The 12,001-nt window shown below is 37.1% G+C and overlaps 1 protein-coding gene across 3 annotated transcripts in view; it reads left to right on the top strand.

Moving 5' to 3' along the window:
• TBCD (tubulin folding cofactor D) overlaps positions 1 to 12,001 on the top strand; it is a 130,610-nt gene that overhangs the window by 52,827 nt on the left and 65,782 nt on the right. For all 3 annotated transcript variants that reach the window (XM_035893406.1, XM_035893405.1, XM_035893407.1), the window contains exons 14-15: positions 1,343 to 1,499; positions 11,500 to 11,557. In XM_035893406.1, the coding sequence (XP_035749299.1) occupies positions 1,343 to 1,499; positions 11,500 to 11,557 (215 nt within the window). The remainder of the gene's footprint in view (positions 1 to 1,342; positions 1,500 to 11,499; positions 11,558 to 12,001) is intronic.

The following is a 12,001-nucleotide window of genomic DNA, read 5'->3' as shown; positions in this document are numbered from 1 at the left end:
TTTTCTCCAATTTCTGTAACTAGCTGGATTCATCATGTGTAGCATTAATAGTCTGGGCTATACTTCAGTTCCTGTTAAATGTTGTCCTGTGTTTTAGTGTCCCTCCCTGTCCTCACCATCCCAAATAAGCGTGATTGAGAAATAAAAGGCACCTTCCCAGGATGGCTGTCAGCTGCTTTTTTCTTGAATCTCTCCACTGGGCCTTATGAGACAGTATTTGCAAATTTTGGCATTAGAGTCAATTTAATGCACTTTGAGTATGTTCTGAAGTGCAGTGCATGATTCCATATTGCTGTTCAGGATGCAAGTATCTCCATCTTTTTTTTATCACTGTCTAACAAAAACTGATATGTTGCTGAAATCAATGTAATTAACATGACTGATAAGAGGAAAAAAGACTGACTTTTTTTTTTTTTTTAAATACTGTTTTCCTTCATCAAAGGCTTCCAGTCTTGCATTAAATCATGATATGCTAGTGAAGAGGCATGCAGTCGTCACTGTCGTTTTGGATGTCTAAGCAGAAATGAGAGTAAACCCCACCTGTTCGCGTTTCTAGGTTACACTGCCGTTTTATACATATTCTGTATTTATGATCTGTGCAGTTTGGCAGTGCTGATAGGTTCAAGCTTAAAACACTGCATTGAAGTCACTCAAAATAACAGCTCTACGGGGAATAAAATACCACAGCTTACTTGCTTAATGCAGGAATAATGTCAAATGCGTCACTTTGCTTTACGATTGTGCAAAAACTGCTTAAGTCCCTTTCAAGATCGATATATTGATGATTCACAAGCATTGTTAATTAAGAAGAATTTGTCATATTAGGACTTCTACCGTTATAAAAGTTGCCTGCTAATAGGTGGATACTGATTCTTTTATGGTAGTTACAATAGTGTACTACTTAAGAAATATTTTTTCTAGTGATAGATGCTGCTGTAATATTTAAAGTCCAGTACTTTAAAAAATGGACACTTTAAGATTTTGCATTTTAAAATTACATTGACTTCTGAATGTTTATCACTGAGTAATAAATTATATCAGTGTTACTTCTTACGCAGCCAGCTTGCTTTAATCCTCATTGAATTATATGTAAAGGAAATAAAAAAATAAACTGCTACTGGCAAAGAAACAAAATAGTGTACTAAAAACCCCAACTCTTCTTTGTACTCAACTTCAAAATTAGCATGTGTTAGAGCCATGCTTTCTTTTCTTTCAGAACACACAGCCTCACCCTGTGTCTTTTCTCTAATGATCACTGAATGCTTTTATACAGGTTTTTTTTGGTTCACTGTATGGTCCTAATCGTTGCTTTCATACTTTTTTTTTTTTTTTAATTTAACAGTTGTTCCTGTCATTTTGAAAGCGCTGACATATGACGAGAAGAGGGGGGCATGCAGCGTGGGTTCCAACGTGAGAGATGCAGCGTGCTATGTGTGCTGGGCCTTTGCTCGTGCTTATGATCCTGCAGAACTGATACCATTTATTAATCATATTTCAAGGTAAGTTGTGGCAATAAGAAACTGAACTGATTACAGTTAGTTTTAAAAATTATTCTAAATTAGGAAGGAGCTAGAAGTTAATCTAATAGTTTCATTCTGTATCTTCTAGAAGTTGTTAATCTAGGATTTTAATGTTTTATCTTTAAGACATTTAAAATTAGATATTGACCAAAAGTGATACATGTGTTTAGGTGAAATACCTTCATACTTAAAGAGTAGCTGGTGTGTCCCATATAACATGAATGAAATTCATTATCTCTGGATATTGTTCACCAAAGAATGGATATTTTTGTTTCTCTATGATAACTTTTAATAAAGTTCATTAGTTCATGCTAACAGATAACCTAAATGTCTTAAAGATAAATAATTGAATACGGGTAGGATGATGATGACATAAACAATACCATTGCCTTTCCTTGTAATTGTTGAAGTCTAAAATTTCTTCCTGTTGCAGTATGATGCAGTGTAGCTTTTTGGATTGAAATGCATCGAAATATTTACTTATCACGTGTGATGACTTCATTTCCTTCTGTTGATCTGTCATAAGAAAACCAAAGAAAAATCCAAAGAAATTAATTGTAAGAAGATTCAGAGAAATTAGTGGAGGCTTTGGGTTAGGGGGTGTCATCGGTTGTCTGCTTGATCACCTGCTTTGTGGTTAGCTCAGCGAAACAGATTCAGGAAGTTTAAGAGGATTTGGAACCTTAGTCATGGTTTAACCTGGCAGGCAGCTTAACACTGCAGAGCCGCTCTCTCACTCACTCCCCCCCTCCCTCAGTGGGATGGGGGAGAGAATCAGAAAAAAAGTGAAACCTGTGGGTTGAGATAAAGACAGTTTAATAAAGCAGCAGAGAAAAAGAATAACAATAATAATGGTTAGAGAATATACAGAATATACAAAACAAGCGATGATCAATGCAATTGCTCACCACCTGCTGACCGATGCCCAGCCTGTTCCTGAGCAGTGATTGCTCTCCCCTGGCCAGTTCCCCCTGAGCATGATGCCCTATGGTCTGGAATAGCCCTTGGGCCAGTTGGTGTCAGCTCTCCTGGCTGTGCTCCCTCCCAGCTTCTTGTGCCCCTGGCAGAGCAGGGGAAGCTGAAAAGCCCCTGACTGGTGTAAGCCCTGCTCAGCAACAACCAAACCATCAGTGAGTTATCAACATTCTTCTAGTACTTAATCCAAACCACAGAGCTATGCCAGCTACTAGGAAGAAAATTAACTCTATCCCAGCCGAAACCAGGACACAGAGGTAGAAATAGCAAACCACTCTAAAATAGGGGAGTTGCATTATGGAGTCATAAAGAGCTCAGAATATTAGAAGAAGAGAAGACTTACAGAAAGTTATGTCTTACCTTTTCAGGTGAACACTTGATTCTAATGATCCAGGAGTTTTGGTGCTTTGTCAGAGGGGTATTGTGCAAAGAATATAGCATTGACCAGCTTACAACTTGCCAGTTGAGCAGATTAGGGCTAAAAGAATAAACTACACTTCAGCTCTTCTCTAAATATTAATTTTGGAGTCTCCTGGTTCTTCCGTACAATTTATACTTTTTGCTTTGAAGTATTCCAATCCAAAGATTATTTTGAGTAATAAAATTACTTCCAGTTTCTGAAAGTGGTAGGAACTTGAGCTCTACACAGTGATTCTGAATTTTTAGCAACATATCACTTTTTAATAATGGCGGGTTTATTATAACTAATAAGGGGGTTTAGTTAACTTTAACAAATACATAAGAGAATTTTTTTTCTCTTTTGATACCTTCTGTTTTTATAGAGTACCTCAGTCCAGAATGAGCATGGTACTAAACTCTACTTACAATTGAATGGAAACACATGCATGCACTTCTTTTTCAATCTGTGGTTTCTGTTTCAAAAGACTTTCAAAAGTAGCATTTTCAAAAGATTTCCAAATCAAAATCTGTGATACTGAAATCGTGGACTAGAGTTTAGTGCAACTCTTCACTTAATACTGGTGAAATTTTTGCAGATACAAATTGGTTTTACCTTTTTCTTTTATCTCGTGCTTTTCCTCCTATTCGCTTATGGGATTCTTCTTAGCATTTAGTCTTTTTATTGGCAGCACACCGGCTGACATTTCAGGGTGTCTTTAATGGGTGATTTGCACTGCAAACACAAAGAGGTAGCTTCTAACAGTTTCTTGGCAGACTTTTAGTACAACTATTGATAGCAGCAACTCGGGCATCTTTGTCTCCATCGCAGGGGTTTTGATCAGTAGTCATTTAGTATTATCTTTTTTAAAAGGAATTAAAAAAAACAACAACAACTTTTGGCCTATACAGTGATTTGTGGTCATGTATATCTGGTTTGATTTCTAGGGGCTGCCTTGCTTCCAGATTGCTGACAGAACTATTTCAATCTCATCCAAAAAGCCTTGTTTGGAAACACAGAATTACTTAACTTAGCTCAGCAAGTTCCCAAAGAATATGCAACTTTTTCTTTCTTCTTTAAAACACGCTTTTAAAGTTCTCTGGGACAGTCTGTAAGCCCTACATAATGATTTTTATTCCTTGATCCTGGTGCACTGTGCCCTTGCTGGTCTCTGCTGTTCTTCATCCTTGTATCCTCACTTTCCAGTGCTGGTCCTTTAACGCAGGGTCGCACCACAATCTCTCTTATCTGTGTGGTACTTGCTCCTGGGGTTTTTTGAGACCTTGATAAAATCTTTCTGTCTAAGAACCTGCTGTCAAATTTCTGAAGGCCAAATGCTGTTTTTCTTCTTCTTTTAAGCTGTCATGTCTTTTCTCTGAAGTAAGCAGACAAAAAAAATCGAAGAAGTCTTAGCCTTGTGTCTCTGATAAAAGTTTCATGTTGTGTCTACAATAGCATAGATACTAAAGGAGAGGAGTCTTGTAACACCAAGCCATGCTAGAACATGATGCCATCCACTGTTTCGGGATGACTTTCAGAAAGAACATGTGGTGCTCCAGAATAGACCTGCTTCAGTTAAGCATGCTAGAAATGGTGATATTTGCCATAGTAAGTTATTAAAGAAATACGGTATTTTGAAGGGTCGTATTTAACTAACTTCTAGCTGAGTTCATGGTAAACTATATATATAGTATGAAATTCTTAACATAAAGGTACCTAAAGTTGTGTTTGCGGAGTGAAATAATCATGTGATTACATCTTGGGTTGTATTCCTATTTTTAATCTAACCAGCACAGGTGATGGTAGCAGTAATGACACAGTGACTGACCCCCATGACCAGAATGTTAACAAATGTTCCTAGCAGACTGTTATCAGTTGTGCAGGGTTATTAACTGCTATCTTTAAACTAGCAGGAATACATTTATATTCTCGCTGCGAGCAAATCTTCAGGATGAGTATAGCCATACCAACACTATAGTCTGGTTCAAAACTGATGCTTTTTGTAGATTTGGTCAGCAGACAGAGGTCTTATCTGTTCTCTTTATCAGAATTTTTCTTCTGCTCATGATGCTTTGAGCAATATATTTCTTTTACTCCTTTCATCCTACCATGGTGAAACAACAAACAATCTTGTTCTCCATACATTAGATGCAAGCTCACAGTTTTGATTTTTCATGGTTTGTGGTATTTTGTTTTACTGTCACAGAGCTGCTAGTGGGAACTTACAGACCAGTAAGAATACAGTTATGTTTCTGAAGAAGATCCTTTCTTTTTAGCTTTCACACTGTTCTGGAAACAGTCTTTTTTTCTTTTTAGGAAAATGTCAAGTGAAAATAATTATCTTCTACCTATTAATACCAATTAACACTGTGGCTGTGCCAGCTTCAACAGCTTCAGTTGTTTGGAATAAGTTGGTGGAGTGGAGAGAAACGTGGGGTGGACAGCAAGGGGAAAGCTGAAAATTGCTTACGATCAGTTGTAAGGTGTTGTGGTTTGTATATGCTTAGTTTTCTAACAAAGCTGCACAGTATTTTAGCAAGTATTAATGCTATAGTAAGGCTTTATTAAAAAAATCTTTGTAGTTATGTTGGCCATACCTTTTCTAAATATAATCAACTCTTGAAGGTAGAATTGCCACTCCAAAGAGAAACGGTGAAAAAAAATATTCAAATAAAGTATGACACACAGTTTCACCTATTGTGTCAGCAAGCCGATAATTACATACAGCTTTTTTTTAAATCTAGCCTTAGGTGTGTCACTGTTTTACTTAAAGAAGAGTCATACTTCTAGCCACAAGCAAATTGTTGCTACCCTTAAAAAATGCAGAACTCAGCATCTTGGAAGAAAGTACATAATATCCATTGTGAGCTGAATTACACAGCAAAAACATCTGCCTATGTAAGAATACAAACTATTAGAGTCTTATAGAAAAAAAAATAAACCATTTACCTGAAAGGAAAATACTACCTCCTTAAAAAACCATGATGAGTGATTGCGATCCTGCACTGTTGGCTTTGTCTTGGTGCTAGAAATTGCCAATGGTTTATCCTTCACAGTCTTTAATGTTGCTCTTCGACTGGCTGGAGGAACACAGATAATGCTGAACCTGGAGCATAAGTAGCTGGTTGCTACACTCAGACTGGAAAGGCAGGGCAGTCATTGTGGTAGAGTAAGCACACTGGCGGTAACTAGAAGTTGTTGAGTGAGCTGCTTCACGTCTTCGTACTTCATGTCATGGCCTTTGGCACATGGTAGTATATCTGGTTGGGAAACGCACTTGGGTACCAAAATACAGAAGAAGTATGCTACTTGAACTGGGTCCTGCCCCACAGCCCATTCAGACTGTGGTACAGTAGTTATAAATTAAAGCAGAGGGGTAATTTGGTGGTGGGTTTTTTGTTTTAGGGGTTTTTTTTGTCCTTTTCTTGCCTGCAAAGTTGTATCATCATGTAGTGGAAAGACACTGTTTTCTGTGTTTTCAGGAGTCAAGGCACATAAATATTTCACTTTTGACTAGTGAAAAATCACCTTAAACTGCATAGAGTCATATTTTTTTTAGTAAAATCTATGATAATGTTTTAAAAGAAATACCTATCTCCATATGCAGTGATAGCTGTTTCTTCTCTGCTTTCTTATGAATGTTCTATTATTAAGTGATGAAATTGTTGGAATATTGAAGTTGCAAACTTAGATTGCTGTAGATCATAGGTCAGCCCTTTTCCTTCCTGACCTTACCACTCTTTTAAGGAAAAAAAGAGAGTATTTCTGATAGTACTTGCTCGTATTCTTACAGGTCAGTATTTGTCCCTATCCATATTTTAAGAAGATACACTTACTCTTTTTTTTTTTTTTTTTTAAAGTCTAATTAAAGGGATTTCTAAAACCTTGCCTGATCTATTCAAACTAAAGGACCACAAAAAGAAAATCCATGGTAAAGTAGATGAAACTTCACTTTTATTGCAGGATAACGTTAGTACGTTTTGAATGCATGTACTGAAGTTGCTATTCAAGCATATCTTTATAAAAGCACTACTTGACCCACAGTTTTTTCTCTCCCAGTCTCTACACGCATATTCTCTTTTTAAGCTTACCTGTGAGGAAAGTTAAACATAATTTAATAACTTGGAAACACAGGTAATTTGATTCCTGCCCCCTTGGGTGTGGAAGTTACTGTCTGTAGAGTGGCAGGTGCACACTAAGCTGAGCTGTTGTGTTTAAAACCTAAACGAAAAATAAAAAGGAAAGCATAGTTCTAGTCTATTATACAATTATAGTGATTAAATTGTTGCTGGCTATCTTAATTATTTGGAACTGTTGCATAGTCAGAATGTAGTTTCATTAATCTGTCATTCGATGGTGTAGGTAATCAATAAATTAATCGTCATTTAGAAAGATCTAATTGCTATCTCCCGTTCAGCAGAATACTAATACAAATAGTGCGTACAGTGTAGGAGTGCAGGAGGCTTTGTCTTCCCTGCGGTTGTGCGTTGTTTTTGAAGAGGGGGGGGGAAAAAAAGGAAGGTGTGGCTATGGATGAATGATGTAGCTTGCTCCAGGGCAAGATTGTCCTGCAGAATTGGGGAAATCTGAAGCATTGCTTTGAGCTACATCTTGTACCATGATGAAACATTGAGAATAGCTTTCTTCTTTCATGTATTTGAATGTTGCCTTCAGAAGAGAGTTATGTGCCTACTGTGTCTTGCACCTGTGTAAAGTTATTTCCTGCAGGGGCATCATATGCCATTTTTAATAGCAGCATTTGTAATCCCTTTCTAAGCATTTTTCTTATTGTTCTTTTCTACATGTGTATTTATTATACTTTCATCATTTTATCCCAAAACTTTGGGATTGGAGTAACACACTGAACCATGTAGGATGTTGGGTGGCTTAGCAGAAGGTGTAAGAGGTCGGTGTGAGTTGGGTTAGAGGGGCTGGGAAAGTATGCAGTGGAAGTGGAATGGCCACTGCATTTCTCCTTCTCTTCAGACCTTCTCCTTGCCTAGAGAAACAGGAGGAACTAAATCTGAGGCTGTAGTCTGAAGGGCTTTTTCCCCTACCAGTGCTGGCTGAAGCAGGCTCTTTTGCTTGCTCCTTCACCACCATGGCTCCTGCAGTTGAGTGTAGCACAGCTGCATGTGATAAAGAGAATGAGGGAGTTCTCTGTTTTTTAAAAAAAAAAAAAAAAGCTAGCAAAAGAAAAATTAATTGAGCCTAGATCTCTTTTCATCATCAAGCTCGCTGTGTAGCCATTCCAGTTGGGGTGCTGGCATGATCGAAGAGGTGCAGAAAGGGCTGTGTGCAGCAGCGGCTCTCAACAGACTTAGGTCTGACTTCGGTTTCGCCTCCTTTTCTGAACTTGTTTAGATTGTTCACAACCGTTTTGCTTTTCATGATTATTATGCCTTCCCTTCCCTAATGTATAGTAAGGAGGAGAGGTTTTTGTCCTGTTACACGTTAGACGTCTTTTTCCCTTTTTTGGGCTCAGGAAGGAAATTTTGATTTTGTGCCAAATTGGCAAGAGGTTTGAGAGTTTATTTTTTTTCTTCCCACAGCTTCAGGGTGGTATGCTTGAATTAATAGTAGCAAATTCTCAGAGGTTAGCAATAGGATAAGCTTCTTGCTGTTTGTGACTAGTGTAGACTAGAAGTGCCTGCTACAGGTGGTAAAGGAAGTTCAGATTTATTGTCTGGTACCTCTGGTGCTTCTAAGGAGAGAGTAACCCGATATTTCTGTGTTCTGATGTCTGTCACCTGGCTGGCCTCTGCTCTCTGATTCTTTCTGCCTTGTCAGGGGAAGGTAACGAGATCAGTGTTGGGCTGAGGCTGTGAGCCGCTACCATACTTTGAGTCCTTTTAACTTCCCCTGAAGCCAGTGAAGTGAGTACTTGGGGGAGAGGGGAAGGGAGAGGGAAGAAAAGGAGAATTATTAGTTCACTGGGAGAATTGCAACTTGCTTTTTAAAGTCCATTTGTGTTTTTTGTACACTTAACTGCTTGTCATGCATACAGGCTAAATATACCTCAAGGAACTACAAAAGGTGTTTCATAGAGACTGCAAGATGCAAAGCCATTCTTTGCTCTACCTGTTAGTAGTCAGGTGTGGTACGTTTCAGGCAAGTCAAGACATGATTCTTTAACTAGCTTAAAAAAATATCCCACTTTGTTTGACATAAACAGTTTCTTTATGTTAGGAAATCCTGGTGGAGTATCACATAAACTCCCACGACAAAGCAGACAGGTGAAGACACCTTAGACATGTTTCATCTTAGACATGTTGCTTTCCTTGCTAATCCCTGTGTTAAGGCAGACTGTGCCTGCATTTTCAAATAGGAATTAACTGGAAAAAATTATTTGTGTAGTTTGATAAGTTTAAAATACTTCTGTTAAAAGGATTAACATAAGAAAGTGACTACAGTGTGACTTACAAATATAATGGGGCTACGGGGGCAGTGACAAAATTCCTGGGGTTTTTTGTTTTGTTTTTCTTAAACATGGTACTGAGTTGCAGCACTGAGTAACTCAGGTGGCATCACATAGACAGTATGTTGTTTTGCTGGTTTTACTTATACAGGTTTGTCTTAAGGTAACAGAAGAATAAGAAAAAATGGAAAACTAAAATTTGATTTGAACTCTTGTGTATAACAACCTGAAACTGTTTTCCATTATATTTAGTAAACCACATTTTAAGTCTAAATAAGAAATTTCAAGAGCAGTGTTCATTCTCCAGCAATGGTCTTTTAACATTTCCAGTTTGAAAAGACTGCATAATCCTTCCAATCAGTATGTTAATATTTAGTGTGTAGATCCTTACAGTCATCCCTGAGTGTCCCTTTTGGGCCACGGCTGGAGACAAGACAATGACTTGGAAGGATTTTGGTCTGACGCAGCACAGCTCTTCTGCAATACTCTGCAATGCTTAACTTCAGGGTACCTTTGGCAGAGTGAGGGCAACACTCTGGATTCTGAGCCTCCTGCCTTGATGAAGGTTTTATTGGTGGTGGTTTGTTTCTTTTTTTTCTAGAAGAGAACAATATTGAAATACTGCAAAGCTGACAAAATAATGTTTTATCTTCTATTCTGTATAATCAGAAACATCAGGCAGAAATTTGCTTCTTTTTGCTTTCCAGGATGGTTTTCATCCAATTCCTTAGTTTTGAATGTTCTCTTCTGTAGTTAATAGATTTATGGGAGCCATTCATATAATTAAAACTATATACTACTTAAATGTCCTTTTGAAATTATTTTTAAGCTTCTCTGTATGCCAGAGAAGAAAATTAGCAAACATGGTATGAAGAAGATATGTTTGACCCAGCACTTTTTCAACAGTTAGCCGTGTATGCTACTTCCTAATGGAATGCTTCCTAAACATTTGCTCTTCCAGTTGCTACCACTTGGATGACCTCCTTTTGTCTTATAATCACCTAGTGTCTTTGTGGCAGAGAGAGGGATTGCTCATGCAAGTAGCAGTAAGAAAGCATTCACTGTCTTTAGAACAATTTATTGAGGTTTATCTTCATTTCATTCTTGCTTTCTGTTTCTTGTTTTCCTTAATGGAGATAAACTTAAATTACAGAGGCAACATTGATTGTGCATTTCAGCGAATTTTAACAACACAGTATTCTTCACTGCAGGAAACTGATAGCCACTACCCAGAGAAGTTTGATATTATCAGTGTAATTAATATCTTTATGCTAAAGCAAAGCTATCGTGGGTTTACTTTCAGCCAGTATTTATTTCCTGCTTTGCCTGGAGTCAATAAATAATGTAATGAAGAGTTTCAGAGTTTGAAAGGAATAATTTTCTGCTTAAATGATTCTCCTGAAGTGATGTTTATTTGTCACTGAAGTTAATTGAATGCTGGAGGTGGATTTCTAAAGCTGTAGACTTCGTGTCCTGGGATATATTCTCTCTCTTCTGCTGTGTGGCACATCTTTTAAAAGCAGTTCTTTTGAGGTAGAAGAATTAAATTGTCCAGGGTTACCAGACTTCATGCACAAAGAAATAGCTTTGTATAATCATGCCTTTGTATCTTTTTTGAAAAACTGCTTTGCAATTTATCTTGCAGGTCACTTTTTAGTAGGCTTTGTGTATTGTTTTCTGATTTTTTTTGTTACTTAAAGGATGTGATTGTTCTTGTAGAGATAGCTGCAGGTTTCCATTGCTTAACTTTTAGTTTTGCTTAAGCCTTACATAAAACTTGCTGTGCATTTGGCTATTGAGAAACTGTATTTCCAAGTTTTAATTTAAAATTGCACTGTATGATTCTCACATTAGACATGATAGTTATGTCCAAGTTTTAAACTCCTGCTTTGTATAAAATAGAATACCTTTCTATGCAGTTAAACGTAATTGCATACTCCTTAAATTGCTTTGATACAGTAGGATGACAGTTGTCTGTTTATGCTATGGAAAGTCCTCAGCAAACTAGAGAAATGAGGAAGTACATTGTTAATTCAACTCAAATTTTAGTTTAGGCTTGTATATTTAAATAGTAAAGTTCTTAGAGGAAATGCTGCATGTTCTGCTTAGGAGTCTAAATGTTGAAATGATGGCATTACACATTTCTTCTCATATTTTTGGTGCTAATACTCAATATGTTATTTCCTCAGTGCATTGGTTATTGCTGCAGTATTTGATCGTGATGTTAACTGCAGAAGAGCTGCTTCTGTAAGTGATCACATTCCAGCTTATATGTTTCTGTTATTTTTTGTTTGTTTCCATTTAGTGTGATAATGTGTAGACTTAGCTATGTAGAACTACAGTATATAACAAATATATTGTGCTGTGAGCAAAAAAGTCCTTTTTTAGATCCTTAGAAATATGATGTGAATTTAGATTTTAAATGATATAATCCACAGATCCACATCTTGATTTATGGCCACAGTTCACAATCTGCTGTATTGTTGTCATGATGGATAAGATAAAGTATCTAAGATCGAACTATCTAGCATTTTCTAGTCACAATATCAAAGACAAAAGGGTCATTCATAATATACAAACACTGTCTTCTTCAAGTCAAGCTGGTAAGTTTTGTGAAGTTACACTTTTCTAATTGTTCATCAACTGTTACTCTGTAATCATGGTAAGTTGAAAATTTTTAGAATAATATCT

Source organism: Egretta garzetta, unplaced genomic scaffold, assembly GCF_000687185.1.
Source record: "Egretta garzetta isolate BGI_Z169 unplaced genomic scaffold, ASM68718v1 scaffold34, whole genome shotgun sequence".
NCBI classification, from domain to species: Eukaryota; Metazoa; Chordata; class Aves; order Pelecaniformes; family Ardeidae; genus Egretta; species Egretta garzetta.
This window is presented reverse-complemented; position numbering and strand designations above follow the sequence as displayed.